The sequence below is a fragment of the Cinclus cinclus genome, chromosome 1 (genome assembly GCF_963662255.1).
Source record: "Cinclus cinclus chromosome 1, bCinCin1.1, whole genome shotgun sequence".
Taxonomy (NCBI): domain Eukaryota; kingdom Metazoa; phylum Chordata; class Aves; order Passeriformes; family Cinclidae; genus Cinclus; species Cinclus cinclus.
The window spans coordinates 138,613,476-138,629,555 of NC_085046.1; the positions used below are offsets into that span (position 1 = coordinate 138,613,476).

Consider the following 16,080-nt stretch of genomic DNA (forward strand, 5'->3'; position numbering starts at 1 on the left):
TAAAGGTGTAGGTAGTCTACTGTTTAAAGTTTCTTTACTTTCATTTTTTAATTACTGCCTTATAAATAAATTACAAAACTGACATGGTAGCCAATTCACCATCCTTTTCTTTCCCTTCATCCAGTATGTCTGAGAACAATGTACAAGTCCACTGTCAGGAGTTATTTACTGTAGTGGATGAAAACACTCTAGATAGGAGAAGCATGTGCACAAGCACTTCCATCCTGAAAGATGTCAGGGAACAAAGTCCAAAGCCAGACACTAATGAACACAAGAAATTATCAACAACTGTGAATGAAATAAAGTATTCATATTTGGATGAAATAAAATATTAAGGTGATTGTCACATTAAAAATCGTGGAGGGAAAGTGAGATAGTTTTTAACTCATTTTTCATAGTCTAAACTACATCTTAGCAGAGTTTGACTCAACATGAAGATAGCACAAACCGCCTCACCTTCCTTGATGATGCATAAGCTAAACCTGCCAGCAGAACCACAGATTGTTTTCTATCCAGAAATTGCATACATGCTGTGTGTAACACTTATTTCTTCACGAAGGACGTCAGGCTAACAGGAATGCAGTTTAACTGGTTTAGGATTTAAGAAAGAAAGAAAAGAAAAAAAAAAAACAACAAAAAACCACCCCTGTTTGCTTTCCTCTGAATCAAAACCTACTTGATCAAATACTTAAACTTCCAAAAACATTATGAAAGAATCTGAGGTGAGGTTCAGTAGGAACTAAATAGCTGAGATAGGCATGCAGAAATATATTCACAGTAATTCCCTGAAATAAAGGTATTGTTCTCATGTGTTATGTTAATTTCTGATGTAGCTTCAGGACTTGATAGCCTAGAAAGAGTTACTGTTTGGCATCAGAACTTGAGAACTTTGGCATGAGAACTTGTCATCACTATCAGGACTGGTTTTCAGATGATCTGAGCACATAAGCAGGCAGCATTTCTTAATCTGACATAAGAAAAATCAAGCATTAGAAGGAAGGTTCATGTTCTGTAAGGGGCATCCAGTTCCTGAAAATACCTGACTGTCCTATGATTGCAGAGGGTAGGCAAACTCAAAATCTAAAGTTCAAGGTTAGAGAACATGTATTTGTGCTTACTGTAAGTAAAACATACAAACAAACACAAACAAAACAAACAAAACAAACCAAACAAACCAAAAAAACCCTACCAAAACCAAGAGAAACCAATGCTGATATATCATGAATCATTCATGTCAACTGAGACCCTTGGAGTCCTCCAGGATATAAAATTTGTGAACTTCACTCAAGCAAATTACACTTCAGGTACCAATGTCCTGAAAATCACCTATGCATAAGAACAATAAAATAACTCTTTATGAACAATTTGAATTTTATAAAGAAATCAACAATTTTTCAGTACAAACAACTAGGATAATTTTATTTTTCCCTTTAATTAATATGGCAACAGCAACACAGTGTCTAATGATGCAGAGCATGGCTCAGACCACCTGAAGGTTTCTAGAAGCTGCATCAGCATTTCTTATCTAAAAGAAAAATCCCAATAATGGCCTTCCATCTATCATTTAAAAGAGTAGAAATGTACTGTACATTCCATAGAGAAATTAGAATGTGGCAGTGCATCTGACTCACAAGTTTTGTGTTTATTTTTAAACTGTAATGTTAGTACTGAAATTAATTAATTTTGTGAACACCAGAGGCACTTGAATGCTTGGAGGCCTGGAGACAGTTTTGAAATGATGCATAGACAGTAAAAGAATTATAGGTTTGCAGTGATTTGGTAGCTGAAGAGGTCCCTGTCTGCCTTATAACTCCAGTAATTACTGTAAGTAACAACAGTTGTCATTAGAATAAGACCCTGCTGTTCTAAGCAAACTGAAACTAACAAAAAATATAGAAGTTACTTATGATTCCCTTAATGATGCCTATACTTACAAAGAGCTCTTTACCATCCTACTAACAGTCATCAGGTAAGTCCTAATTATGTGTATACATTGAAACACTGATAAATCCTTTTTATTACAAATAAACTCCAAGAGCTTTGAAATCTATAGACTCACTATTTTGCAGTAGCATTTTTATGCTATTTCAAACCATTACAGTGCTTTTTTATACAATCATATTTTAATGTCTCCATGCTTCTCCTTCCTGAATTTAAAAATATAGAAAATATATAAAATATTAATATAAATATATAATATATAAATATAATATAATAATTAATGATATATAATATATAATATAATAATATATAATATAAATACAATATAAAATATTAATTTAGTCATCAAAAAAATAAAGCCACCATTGTCTTTTACCTAATCGTCCTTTGCCTTCTATTGGATTTTTAGCCAGGATTTTGCTCAATAAAACAAACAGTCCCCAAAAGGCAAACAAACTGCAAGTGAGGAAAAAAGTGACTTCCTGAAAGCACTGATAGTTCACAAAAACAATGGATACCTACTGTGCCCAATGAGAGATAAGATCAGAGGCCAACACATTATGAGCAAAGATTGCTACACCAAGTCTTGAGTGCTGACAGAGTAAGAAGAGGCCCATGCCACCAGCAGTACCACGGCAGGGTCTGTGCTGCATCCTGCAATGGCAGCACTTAGCACACCCTTCTTCAGTCCCTCTGCAGCCTCTGAACTGGTCCTCCTTTGTATCGTGAAGCTGGAGGGGGACAGGGAAAAAAAGGTATTGCTGCTGTGCAGTCTATCTACTGCTTTCCCTGGGCAATTCTGTCATGAACTACCAGTGCTATTTATTCATCCTTCATCTACAGTGTTATGGTCCCAGTTTGTACCTCTGAGACTTTCACACTCTCTTCTGAGGACGATCCATGCAAACCATTTTTCCTGCTGGCTCACCTATGCCAAGAGCAGAACACTGACTTCTTGAGACATTTTCCCATTAGGTAACTTGGCTTTGCTCTGCCGTGTCACTCTCTACCCACCTTGCCTCCTGCACCATCTCAGGTAAGGATCCTTCTCTATGCTATGATGAGAGTCTGCATTTTTACCTTTGCTGCACCCTCATACATCTAAAAAGAATTTCTCAAAGTAAATCAAAGGAAAACTGGCCCTTGGCACGTTACACTGTATTACTAGCGAACAGCAGTGCCACCAAGTCAAACAAATGAAGTGCTGGTAACCTTAGGAACAGGGAAACAATGTTATGAGAACAGGTCAGGAACCTCAGCCTGATCTCCCTAACACCAGTTTACTCCACCAAGGAGAGTCCCTGGCTCCACGCCAGCCTCCAGCTGTGTAGTGCCAGTGTCTAGGGACCCTAAACACTCCTAACCAGCCAGGAAAGAATTCCCTGCTTCAAAGGATACCCCGAGAGCCAAAGTAGCCAGGTCAATGCCTTTCATTCCACAGCTCTGGTCACAGAAGACATTTCTGCCATGCCCAGAGTGAGAAGAGGTCATGTCCAAAGCACCACCGTAGCCCCATGAGTCAGCCAGAGTCACTGCTGGGAGCAGCTCTGAGACTGCTTTAAGCTGCTCCAGGGACTGGTTTGGTAAGCATCCCCAGCACAGGTGTACCAAACAGGTGGCACATTTATCTTCACTTCCTCTCCTCAGCACACATCCCAAGTTCAGTTTAACTGGATGAAGTGAGAGATTTCAACAGTTGTTTTTCCCTAAGTGTAATGATGCAAGAAGTGCAAGAAGGGGCAGCTTGCATTCACAAGCCTGGCCCTACCTGTTAAAAATTAAAACTGTTGCACTGCCTCCCAAGAAACCTCAACAATGTGGTGGTATTTGCACACTAATTCATAATATGCACAGGTCCAACCATGACCCTGAAGTTCTGTTACCACTGAATAAATACGCTATACAAATGATGCTAAAGGCTTTCCTTATCACTCATCTTATGCAAACCAGTTTTATGCCTATTTAATTTCACTGGCTAAATGGGAATGACTTGTACCAGTATGAGGTCAGAATCCTGCATGCAACTTCCAGGAGCATGTTAAATTAATTAATCCATAAACAAAAAGTCTGTTTCGCATGATCAGCTACAGGCTTTCTATTTTTGATATGTAACTAACTATAGGATTAGGGGAGTTTGTGTTCCATATTAAGAAAGAGCAGCTTTGCAAATCTAAGAGAAACACAGATGACTTTTGGGGGCAACTTGTGCTTTTGTGTGAAAACTTAAAAATGCAATCCTGGCACTAATCTCTTTAAAAATACAATTCTTTAAAGATTCAACCAGAACATGAATCAGTATAAAAGCAATCCCACATGGCACTGTAGCATATCTTGCCTGAACACAGCAAAAATATATTAAACAAGCACTCTAAATTATTAGGATTTAAGAAAAAGCATAGCCAAAAATCTACTCAGCATTATCTATACCTAGCTGTGAAAGTGAAATTTGGACTTTTTTGTTAAAGCATACTAAATTTTGAGAAAATAAATGTTACAAGAAATGTACAGGTGAAAAGAAGTGGTATTTACAAACAAGAAACAGTGACTGCACATGGTATGCAATCATTAGTAAAATCTAGTACTGCTGGAGTTCACACAGATTAACTGTGCAGCTGGATAATAACACTGGAAATATTTATGACCAAGATAAGGATAATCACATTTCTTGTTCTGAATCATAAACTAACCAACCCTGTTTCCACCCACTCAGACTTCTCTCTCTGCAGGGAAGTCTTAACAGATTTAAGGCCAGACTATGAAATTAATGGGATATATGGTCTCAAGAACAAACCCCCTACATCTAATCACTTAGGCACAAGTCTGAGCCCCATTCCTTTCCCAAACAGGGTCCTGTAGGCATACACTTCCAGAGCCTGGAGTCTTTTCCTGAAGATAAAGGATGGGACATAAGGTTCACTTTTAAAATAGGTCTAGAGGGAAAAAAAAATCGCATTGGATAAGTGATGGGGAAAGCACTCAGAAAAGAGGGGAGGCTGGGTGTAGTACCTTCTTCAGCCTAATGGGCATTCAATCCTACATCTTCTACTTAAGAGTTCAAGAGGCATCCAGCTACAAGGGGCATAGGGATGAATGCAGAGCACAAGAAAGAATGCAAACTTTTGCTTCTTCCTCCTTTAGAAGCCATGATTTCAAAGCCAAACTGCTATTAATGAATTTTGAAAGCATCACAAACCTATTTAAGTACAGAATGGTAAGGCAGAAACACAAATGAGTTCTGTTTTATGGAGCTAACTGCTCTCCACTTACGGCTTGGATTGGGGTGAGGACTGTGGCATTTCTTGTCGTCACAAAAGCATGTCTGAGAAACAACATGCATCTAAAAACAAAAGAATATAGTCTTCATGCCCAAGCTAGTTCAACTTCCAGAGCAGCTACACACACTTGCATGAAACCTTCTTAAAATGTAATCTCTGAAGTCGCAGCTGTATGTGTGGAGGGTAAACACTGCATGGAACAACACTGGGTGAAGCTCAGTCTTGGTCATTCCAGAGGCAGGACACCCCAGCCTAAGCCACAACTTATAAGGGAGAAAGAGGTGAAGTGCTGCTGGATGGCACATCCTTCATCTGGAAAAGATGCTTATACAAATAAGCATAAGAAAAAAAAAAAAGGATTATAAGTGGTCTGGTGAATGTGCACCCTTCTCTACCCTGAACTTTTACAAACATTTTCTATTATTTTTAAGCAGTGGTGCACAGTTGAACCAGACTGAACAAAAAGAAGATATAAATGAAATGTTTTCAATATTTTCAATGAACAACGTAGTAGGCTCCTTTAAAAAAAAAAAATGTGCAACCACACAATTTCGAAGCCCAAATATCCGTAACCAGAAGGTAAATAACAACCTTCTGCAAGCCGGCATTAGGAAAACACGCCCCGAGTTTGGCTGGCCTGATTCAGGACTCGTGAATGCGGAGCGTCGCCCTTCTGGGGAAGCCGAGAGGCAGCGGCCGGACACGGCGCGGCTCCAGCCCCGGTGCCCGGCACGGCGGGGCCGCCTCCCAGCCCCGGGCGAGGCGCGGCGGCTGCGGGGCGGGGGCGGTGCCGGGCCGGGCCGGGCCGGGCCGGGGGAGGCGCGCACGGCACCGCACCGGCCCGGCCCGGCCCGCCCGCACCTGCGCCCGCCCTCGCCGCCGCCTCCTCGCCCACCTGGCCGCGCTCGGCACCGCCACTGCAGCCGCCGCCGCAGCAACATGTTGCCCAGGGGAGCCTCGTCCATGCCGCCGCCTCCCAACCCCGCTCCCTACTGCCCGCCTCCGCGGGTCACGCTGCCCTCCGGCCTGGAGATCCTGCGCACCTTCTCGGGAGCCGTCATCTTCCTGGAGATCGTGAGTGCGAGGGGCCGGGGCGGGGAGCGGCCGGGGCCTGCCCGCGCCGCTCACCTGCCATTTTGTGAGCGGGGCTGGTGTGGGGGGCCGGGCCGGGACCACACCTGAACTACACCGGGACCGGCCCCGGGACCGGTCCCGGCACCCACACCGGGACCGGAACCGGGACCGGCCCCGCGCCCTCCGGCCGGCTCGGCTCGGGCGGCCCCGCACACAGATGGGTTTCGCGGGGCTGTTTGAGCTGTCGAGGGCTTTGAGCCACGCTGTCTCCCCGACCCAAAAAGGCACCACGGCGAGTTACAGCAGGTTTTGTCTGTGCACGTGTCACGCGTCCTCTGCAAACTCCCACGAGTGCGTTCAGTGTGGTGTGTGTTAGACCTCGCTGGTGTGCACGGCGCTGAGGACCTTTGAGCTGAGGCTGGATATGACGCTCTGCAGTGCCACTGATTAGTGGGAGATAAAAAGCTTGGTAGAACTCATCTGACTTTATTATTTTTTCTGTTCGTTTGTTTGTTTTCTTATGGTCAGAGCAGAATACTGCTTGGGTCCCAGCCTGTGAGCTGGATCCCACCTCCCAAGCTGTAAAATTGTACCTAAGCAAGGAAGAAGTTGAAACTCGAAACGCAAGTCCAGGCACTAAATCAGGGCCAGAGGCAGCAGGGACAAAAGGTTAATTTGGTCGGCCAACCAGTTGTACATCTGACAGCCAAACTGTAGTGGACTGGTGTGGTGTGAGGGAAGTAGCACAGCAGTGGATGCTGAGATTAGCAGTCCCTACAGTACAGTTCTAAATTTATTTTTAAGGAACCCTGCAAGCTTGCACGTTCAAAATACTGAAAACATTTCATGTGTCTCTGTTTTTTGTTTAACAGACACTTTCTGGTATCCCTTTTGCTTCCTCAGTGCCCATCACTCTCTGGTCACCAAGTAACAGACTTGCACCTGCAGTCTTGTGAAACTAGAGAAAGTTTGGTTCTTCACAGCTAAAAAAGGAACCCTAGAGAACAACTTGACCAGTAATACATAAACCCATGGGAGCTTTGAACTGAGACTAGCAATGCATCTTTACATATGTGCTGCTGCAGAGTAACGCCAGAGAGGAACCAACTAACTTTATAGCAGGCATCTTTTGAAAGGTATCTCTTATCCAACTGTGATACAAAAGAAAGCTCTCTGAGTCTTAAAATGTAACCTCTGACTTCCTGGTTTGTAAATCTGTAAAATTTGAACAGGAAAGAAGTAATTTGGAAATAGATTTTATTTGACATTATTCAGCAGGTTGGATTATGAGGTTCAATCTTTCTGTAATAAACAAACATCTTTGGAGTGAATCATAATTATCATCTATTTATCCTTTTTTATTAAGAGGCAGGATTTGCAGGAAGAAATAGTAGTCTTCCTTTGGCCAAGAGTTGATTAAACCAGGGAAGCCTTAGAGTACATGAATTGTCCATAAGGCTGTCCCTAGCACAGTGTCCCTAGCACTCATTTGCTGTGAGGAGTCTGCTGAAATGAATACTGGCACTGCTGACTTCTTCTGCAAGTTATGATGATTCTAGAAAGCTCTATATTTCTTTAGTCTTTATGGCATAGTCTACACCTCACCTTAATGCTTTGTGTCCTCTTTCAGCTTGGTATTACAAATACATTGAAAAATGTGTGTCTATTAATCTCCATTCTGTATCTCATCTGATTAGGACTACAAAGCAAAACAGTATGAGATAGAATCCAAAGTAGTATAAGTACATATTTTTCATGCTATTTTGTGTATATATATATAGAGAGAGATTTATGTGAGGGTGTGTGTGTGTGTGTGAAGCATGTTTTCACATTTCTTAGGTTTTGCTCAAAGTAACAGTAAGAGTAAAATTTTCAGCAGCAGCACACAAGTCACCTGGGTTTGTAAATCCCATTTTCAAGACTATTGTAAGAGCTTTTAGGAATTTCAGAGTGGCTTTGTCTTTTCACCACTTAGTGCCTATCACTTCTAAGAGGAGGACTTGGGCTCTCTGAGTACTTTTCAAGTGTTCCTAAGAGTCATCTGATGATATGTAGTGTGTGATATCAGCTCATAAGCAGAAAGGACTGAGTAAAAGTTATCTCTCACTTTATTCTCTGTGCTCCCTTCCTTGCAGCTGTTTGGAACAATAGTCTGGATTTTGGTCGCCTCTACTGGAGTTCCACTGCCACTGCTGCAGGGATGGGTAATGTTTGTGGCAGTGACAGCGTGGTTCCTCTCCATTGTCTTCCTCTCTGTGTTCCTCTTTGGTTATGCAAATAGAATTACTGTCAACTGGAACCAGGCGGTAAGATTTTTTTCTTTATTGAAGGATTATCTTTGTTTTATAAACTGAAAATTATTTAATGAGAAATGTTGCTCTTAAGTCTTAGCACCTGGCTTTCTGCTTTAACAGGAAGTTTTTCAAATAGAAATTCAAAGCTGGAGAAAGAAAGGGTTACAGAGGTGGAGAGGAAATCCAGGTTTTATGATGGAGGCTGAAGGAGCTTTTGAAGCTGTTTGGAGGGGTACACTTGTCCTCTCTGAGCACATAAAATGTATGAGTAGCAGGAAGAGGACTAATTTAACAAGACATGACAACAAATTGTTTTAAATGGCCAGAAATAATTGTGGACTGGAAATCAGAAAATACTTTCTGACTATTAGAGAAGTAGTAGTAACACCCTGTGATTAATGGGATGTAGAAAGATACATCTAATATTATACAGGAAAGGATGCATTTATGAACATACTGTGTGATGTGGTTGTCTGAGATAGCATAGACTGGACTTTAGCACCCAGAACATCCCCTCCAGTTCCTAAGAAAGTCTACTGGTGACTTTTGGGTCAATTCCTCAAAGCTAGGGCAACAATGGTGACTGGCTGTTAGATCTTAGGTGGTAAAAGACATAATAACCTGGACTATATCTTAACATCTTATTAGGAGTCTTAACGTCTTCATGTTTCTTAGAATGAGCTTGGTGAAACTACAGATACAAGAGTCATTTTCTGAGCTTTTCCTCTTGAAAACAGAGCTTGAATCTTGCTGTAATTGATTGTTATGGCTTGTGCCAGTAGTTCTCAAAGACTGTAGATTCCTGTTAAAAAAGGGAAGTTTTTTGTATTAGTTTATTGCCAACCACATGGATACCTCAGGTTACTGATTGGTAATTTACATAGTAAGAGGTGGCATAACTGTGATCAGAATTTTTAATTGAAAAAAAATTCTTCCAAAAGGGCTGCAACTTCTAAACTACTGAAGTATGTCTGCCTGTAACTGCTGATCACCTTCACTTTGCTCCTTGGCAGCTTAGTGTTCCTATTGACACTTCCCTTGATCATAGCTGGAATTGCATCCTTAGTATCAACAGCTGTGGATATTTATCTGTTCAGGTAATTAATGGACAGGCCCTCAAAACAAAAGTTCTTTAAAGCAAATCATAAAACTTTGAGTTTGGAGATCTGATAAATCAAAGCCCTCGGTACTAACAGACTGGATTCTATCAAAAACAGACTTTAGCACTTTAATAGTGAATAAACATACATACAGCATCAGCTTTCCAGCACAATACAGGCAGTAATTAGGCTAATAATCAGTTACAATCACAGAGACCTTTACAGGGATTTATGCTGCAACATCCTCACAAATTATGATGCAACAAAACCCTTGAGCATAACTAAAGTAAATTAGTAGTGTCCTGGGTTTCATTGAAACTATTTGCCAGTTTACAATCATGCATCTATTTAAGAGTTGCTGGGTAAGGACCAAGTCTTTTATAGATTGAAAATGCCATACAAATTTCATCTAACAACACTTGTGTGTGTATGTTACACATTGGCTACTTGATGATGGCAGTTTGTTGCACTGTTAATTTTGTCCCCTTGTATATAATAAATTGCTGGAAAATTTCTAAGTCAGCAAATGGATACATGACTTGTATAAAAACTGCATCTGTAACTTTATCAAAAAAGCTGTCATAACTCAGTCAACATCTCAAATAAATGCAGAGAGAATAATTTTATCTCTAACTTGGTAGTTGGAACCCAGCCCCTTCCAGCTGTCAACAAAAATAAGGGAAGATACTTTTCCACTTTTTTCAGGTGCCCAAATATTTTGTAACTTGTTGACACTAAACTCTAGCAGCACTTCAGAAGTTGGGTATTTTTTACCTGATGTTGCAAATAAATAATTAGTTACTGGAAACACTAAAACTATCTGTTACTATAAATGCAGTCCTGGATTTAGTAATACTTTATGCTGTAACTATATCTGCTCATGCTAATAGAGATATTTAAAAAATAAGATGGTACACAGTGGAAAAGATGGACCTTATGGAGCTCCATCACTCAGTACATCAGTGTATTAAATCACATGGTATGACAACTACTGCCCTTTACAGCCTGACTCACGACACATTCATTTACAAAATTAGATGTGAACTAATTTATGCTGCTCTGACAGTGTTTTGCATACACTTTGTGTGAAGATTCAATGATTATACAAGTGTGGAAGCAAGGGAGAGTTAGGCACAATGATAACAATTACCAAAATCCAGAAAAAGGTCCCTCATAAGGTCTTGAGGTTTTTTGGTCACAGAAACCATAATGTAAATATGAAACCTTACTGATGCTGCAGAGCTTCACTATAATTGCTGCCAGGAGAAGGAAATTAGATTGTTTGGCAGGAGAATGAAGATGAAAGAGTCTCTCCTGAAAAATATCTCTCCTGTAGGCAATCAGTCCTGATCTAAGTGGAATGGGGAACTATAGTAGCAGCTTCTATTATAACTTATGAAAACTGGCTAGGGTATGATTTAAGTAGCTATAGCTGCAATCAAATATGGAACAAGTAATGAGTTTGAAAAGAAGATTCTTTCAATTAGAAGAAAATCTCACATTTATGAAGAAAATGCATTTCTCTGGACAGGATAGTACAGTACATTCTCACTTTTCTCAGTACATTCTTCTCTGCTCTCAGGCAGGCATCAGGTAAGGATTGTCACACAGTGATTTCTAGTGCAGGTGAGTGCTGTCTGCTGGACACAGATAAAGTATCCTGGGTTCTCACTCCAGGCATACTGATAGTCCATTGCACTCAAGTGAAGTTAAAGTTCATAAAGAACTCACCAGTTAGACTGCATATCATAGGTATCATAAAGCACACATACATCTACATATATTTTTTAAATTGTCACTGTGGCTTTTGCCAGCCTTCACAGGTATAGGCATGAGGTATATGTTGTATGGATCAAGAATTGAGTGCAGTGCAAATATCAGCTTTACAGACTGAATAATGGAAGGAGGTGTTAGAAGAATACTTCAGACATTTTAAACTGTACTGGAGTATGCCTTAGATCTTGTTGCTGGAGCACTGGGGTCTGTACTAGGGCCTACAAAGCACCACACCTTTTTTATGTGTGTCAGTAATGGAACCCAGTAGTGAGAGTGTTTAAATCTGACTTAGGTTTAAGTTAGCATTCATCACAGAGGAGGAAATTGCCTGGAGAGGTTCAGGAGAGAAGCATATGTGAAGTAAATCCTAAAGCCTTTGTGTTCTCACAATTCTTGGACAATTTATTCCACAGTATCATGAAGAATTGTCAGGTTACTGACTGTTGGGTAAGTCAAGTCAGAGAGTTGTGGAAATGCCTCACTTCTTGGATCTCATTGTCTTGGGACGTTGGACATTTCAGCTGTGTCAAAGCCGAGTTGTTTCTGGGCATTTAGAGAAGCAAAATTTAAGCATCAAGGGAAGATTTTTAAAGCTTTGGTTATAGCTGAGAAGGGACTTATGGGACTGCAAGATTCTATTGTACTGCTTGAATTGTGATCGAGTTGGCCTGTGTATATCTTCTTTTTTATCTGTCTGATGGGGGATTTCTGTAAACTCCACTAACTTTAAGGTGGTCTAAAGTGTCAACATAAGTACATAAAGATGAGCATGTGCGTTGGTCTAAAGTGTCAACATAAGTACATAAAGATGAGCATGTGCCTCTTAATTTGAAAAAAATATAAGATTTGGGGAGAGGGAGAGCTGCTCTTCATCACTAATAATGTTAATGAGTTGCTTATAATTGCAAGAAACTATGAAAACATGCCTGGGTTAAGCTGTCAGATGGATTTAATACTGCTTATCTCAAGTTAGTGTTATCAGTTCTTGTTTCATGTTTCAGTGTTGGATTTCATTTGTACTGAGGTGAGAAGAATTAGATCTGTATTGGAGCCCAGACTGATTCTATTATTTGCTTTTTAGGATTTTGTTTTCCATGGGGCTACTTTTGTCTTTTATTTTGGAGCATTTCTACTGCAAGCAGCAACTACATCCCTGCATCACTTTCCCCGCAAATTCAACTCCACCACACAAGAGAGGATTCTAAGTGGTCGTGAATATAACATAAGCATAGCAGCCTCGGTATGTGTTTCATATATTTGTATCAGGGCAACAGAAATCTGTAGCAGACACTTGCAGCCAGCCATTCAGCTTGGGAATTTAACAGCAAACTGGAATAGAAAGAGGAGCTGTGAGAGAAAGAATTGCCTCTGATAGCAACAATATAGTGTCTAACAAAAACATGCAAAAATATTGGTATAAGCTAATGCTTATGGGATAGCTGCTGAGAACAACTGAGCCTTTATCAGAGGATGAGGTATGAAATTTACACCTGTGCTCAAAATTTCAGTTGCTTTTTTTTATACCATTTAGATAGTGCTGAACATGCCATGGAGATAATTTTTTTGTCTGAGTCTTTCTGAAGCTCACATATTACATCAGGACCCTGCTGTCTCTAACTGCATTTATTAGAGTGCTTTGCTTGATAGCCTAAGCCTGGAATGCATTTTTCTCTCTGTAGTTGCATCATCACTGAATCTATGTATTTGGTGCTGTGGGTGTGCATAGCTGAATCAGAAAATCTATCAGGCTTTGGTGTTCATCCTGGCTGGACTCTTCAGGGATGAGTAGAGGTGTGTCAGGCTTGACTTAAAGAACTGAAACCATTGCTCTTAATTTTTTGTCCCATCCAGAGACTTTCCTACCAGGGAACTGTATATATATATATATATATTTATTAAGCTTCTAAACCCTCTGTGGTTATCTGTTGCCCTTAAAACTCTGTGCACCATAACTTTTGCACAGTATGCACTTTCATTTTATCTCAAGATAAAAACACATGAATGGAAAGTGTAAGGTTCACATTCTGTCTGCAAGAGCAGAATAGAAAGGAGAAGCCTTTGGCTTTGGCAAGCCTGGAGAGGTGAAGTGGATGTGTCAGTGTCCCAAGGCCAGAGTTCCTCACGTCACCCACCTGACTGTAACACACTGAAGCACATTTTATCCCTGGGTGACTGTGTGGCACAAGGACAGAGGTGGCGTTCCAGTGGTGCCTGAACTAAGGGAGGTTCTGTATACTAAGCAAATACATTAAATTATACCCTTAAGTGTACCTCTTCAGTCTTAGTTTAGTGTGTTCAGATCCCACTGAATCACTGGTCACTGCAATCATTTTGTCTAACAGAATTCTGCGCACTCCAAGAAACCATTCCCTGCTTCCCTACTAATTTTTTAAGGGAGAATTCAGTTCTTCAAATCCCTGTGAAGATAGAGGAGGAGAAGGCTTTTTCATAACTTGCCTCAGTATCTTAATTAAGAGTAGTTGGCAAACAGTGAATGAGATAAATGTTGTCTTTAGTGCATTTGCATTTTTTGTAGAAGTGCATATTTAGGAAGTTAAAACGTACAGAAACGATTATTGAACCTTTAAAATATTTTATTAAAACAGTCTTGTGAGCCACATGACAAAAAGAAAAATGGTTGCTAATGTTCTTTTAAGATGACATTTTTATACCATAATTAGAAATATATATATGTTCACTTTTTACAGGTGAGGTAAAAAATGGGTTTTTTATGGTTTATTTTTTCATGTTTTTTATGGTGTAGCATTTCTTCAAAACTTTAATTAGTCAAATTAGTACTTGTATGTAAAGCAAAAGATGATTGAATTGGTATATTAAAATAGACAGAATTTATTTTTATCACTGGACAATATGAGATGTTTTTTTCAGAAATTCAGTTTCTCATTTCTTCTGTCCAGTGTACATTACACATTCACTTTTATTGTGGCATGACCTTCAGTTCAAATCTATCCTGTTCAGTTTTTGAGCAGGGCAACTTCCCTGACATTGCCTGGGAAGTTGTTCTAATGGCTGGGTATCTGGTCAAGGAGGCCAGATGGGAGTTATTTCTGTGTTTCTGTGAGTGAAAGAGTTCTGCTGTTTGGAGGGATGCCTTCTTATACGTTTGCTGGGGTAGAGGCATTCTGTTGGAAATATCTGAGATTGATGTTTGATCAGTCTAGAAAAGAGAGCTGAAATACACAGTGTGCATATGCATGTTCACTTTCACTATAACTTGTGCAGAAATTCTATTTCATATTCTATTTTTAAATGTCTGCTGAAGCAAATGAAAAGTAGTAACATGAGGTAGTAGTAAAATGGGGGTATTACAAATAAATTCCTGAGAAAACTTCGGAGTATACCAAATCTATCTTTACCTTATTAAGCATTTTGGTTGGGGGGAGGTACCTTTTGAATCACTTGTGTTCCTGTATTCATTTGGAATAGAAAAATATTGTAGAACAATATGTGTGATTCACTTTTTCTTTTTTCTTATTTTTTTTCTCTGCTCCTCTAGATTTTTGCCTTTGCGACAGCTATTTGTTATGGTTGCAGCACAGCCCTGGCATTAAGGAGATGGAGGCTAAATAACAGTTGAACAGAGGTTAATTCTCACGTGTTCCACTTCAGATCAAATTAAGTTCTACTTGTCTGTTTTACTGTAATTTAATTCTAAAAAGACTTTTTTCTTTCTGCTTAAAATCTGCTTTAAATGCAAGTAACCCCAATCAGGATTTCTCCAACAGAAGAAAATAGTTTCCGTCTCTTCCCTTTCTGATATTTACTTTTACTGTGTACTCATTGTAAAGTATTAGCGAGGTTAGGGATAAAGAGATACGTCATTAGCAGACAACTCCTGTGCTACACCAGAAAAGGAAGAAAATGGAAACCAAGCCAGGATGTTACTGCACGGGCAGCTAAAATGCTCCCCCCTTGTTAAATCTTAAGTGCTTTGCAGCGTTACAGTGCACTCCACAGTGGTAGAGCCTTGAGGCTCCTGGTAGAGTCATGGGTGTTCTGTGTGCTGCTGTTTGCATGATCAGAGCCCAAGCTGACTTTGAAATTCCAATTTAGTATATATATATGCTATTAACTTTGATGTACAGAGAAAATATTTTTAAAAACCATCCAGTGAAATCTTTTTTATACTCTCTTATAGCTATGTCTATCTAGGGTCACCTGAACCTTAAAGCTGACTGTGCTCCATACTAGATGAATACTGGGACTTTCAATCAGTAGTTTATTAGTTTTAGGTATTTACCTTAATCAGATCTATTTATACTACAAAACAAAACAGTATGTTTATTTTGTGTATGTATATACATGATATATATTTGTTTAACAGGAATTTTTGCACTGTTTAACTTTGTTGGAGTACAACTTTGTTCTTGCTATTTCAAGTTCTGCATTTGTCAGGTATTACGTGAGTCAATGTCATTTGAATGGAATGTTACCAAATAGTGAATAATGTCTGACCTCGATTCTTGCTGTGTGTTATTTGTTGCATTCTAAAGCTGCAGTGTTGTAAAGGTGTTTTTATTTGGACAAATGCCTATGCAACATCTGGCTGAAAGTGGTGGAACACAAAGCGGTCCGCCCACTGTGGAGTTTGCTTTTCTC

The 16,080-nt window shown here is 39.9% G+C and overlaps 1 protein-coding gene across 1 annotated transcript; it reads left to right on the forward strand.

Moving 5' to 3' along the window:
* Positions 1 to 6,155: 6,155 nt before the first annotated feature.
* On the forward strand, positions 6,156 to 15,286 carry MAL2 (mal, T cell differentiation protein 2). Its single transcript, XM_062503668.1, has 4 exons — positions 6,156 to 6,290; positions 8,426 to 8,596; positions 12,542 to 12,700; positions 14,978 to 15,286. Exons 1-4 carry the CDS (start codon positions 6,156 to 6,158, stop codon positions 15,056 to 15,058), a joined length of 546 nt encoding a protein of 181 aa, XP_062359652.1. The 3' UTR covers positions 15,059 to 15,286.
* The last annotated feature ends 794 nt before the right edge of the window (positions 15,287 to 16,080 follow it).

Excerpts from the sequence above, each read along its gene's own strand:
- MAL2 (XM_062503668.1), top strand. The coding sequence starts at position 6,156 with ATGTTGCCCAGGGGAGCCTCGTCCATGCCGCCGCCTCCCAACCCCGCT. Across the intron at positions 8,597-12,541 it reads CTGTCAACTGGAACCAGGCG|GATTTTGTTTTCCATGGGGC; the intron begins GTAAGATTTTTT and ends TTTGCTTTTTAG. Across the intron at positions 12,701-14,977 it reads ACATAAGCATAGCAGCCTCG|ATTTTTGCCTTTGCGACAGC; the intron begins GTATGTGTTTCA and ends CTGCTCCTCTAG.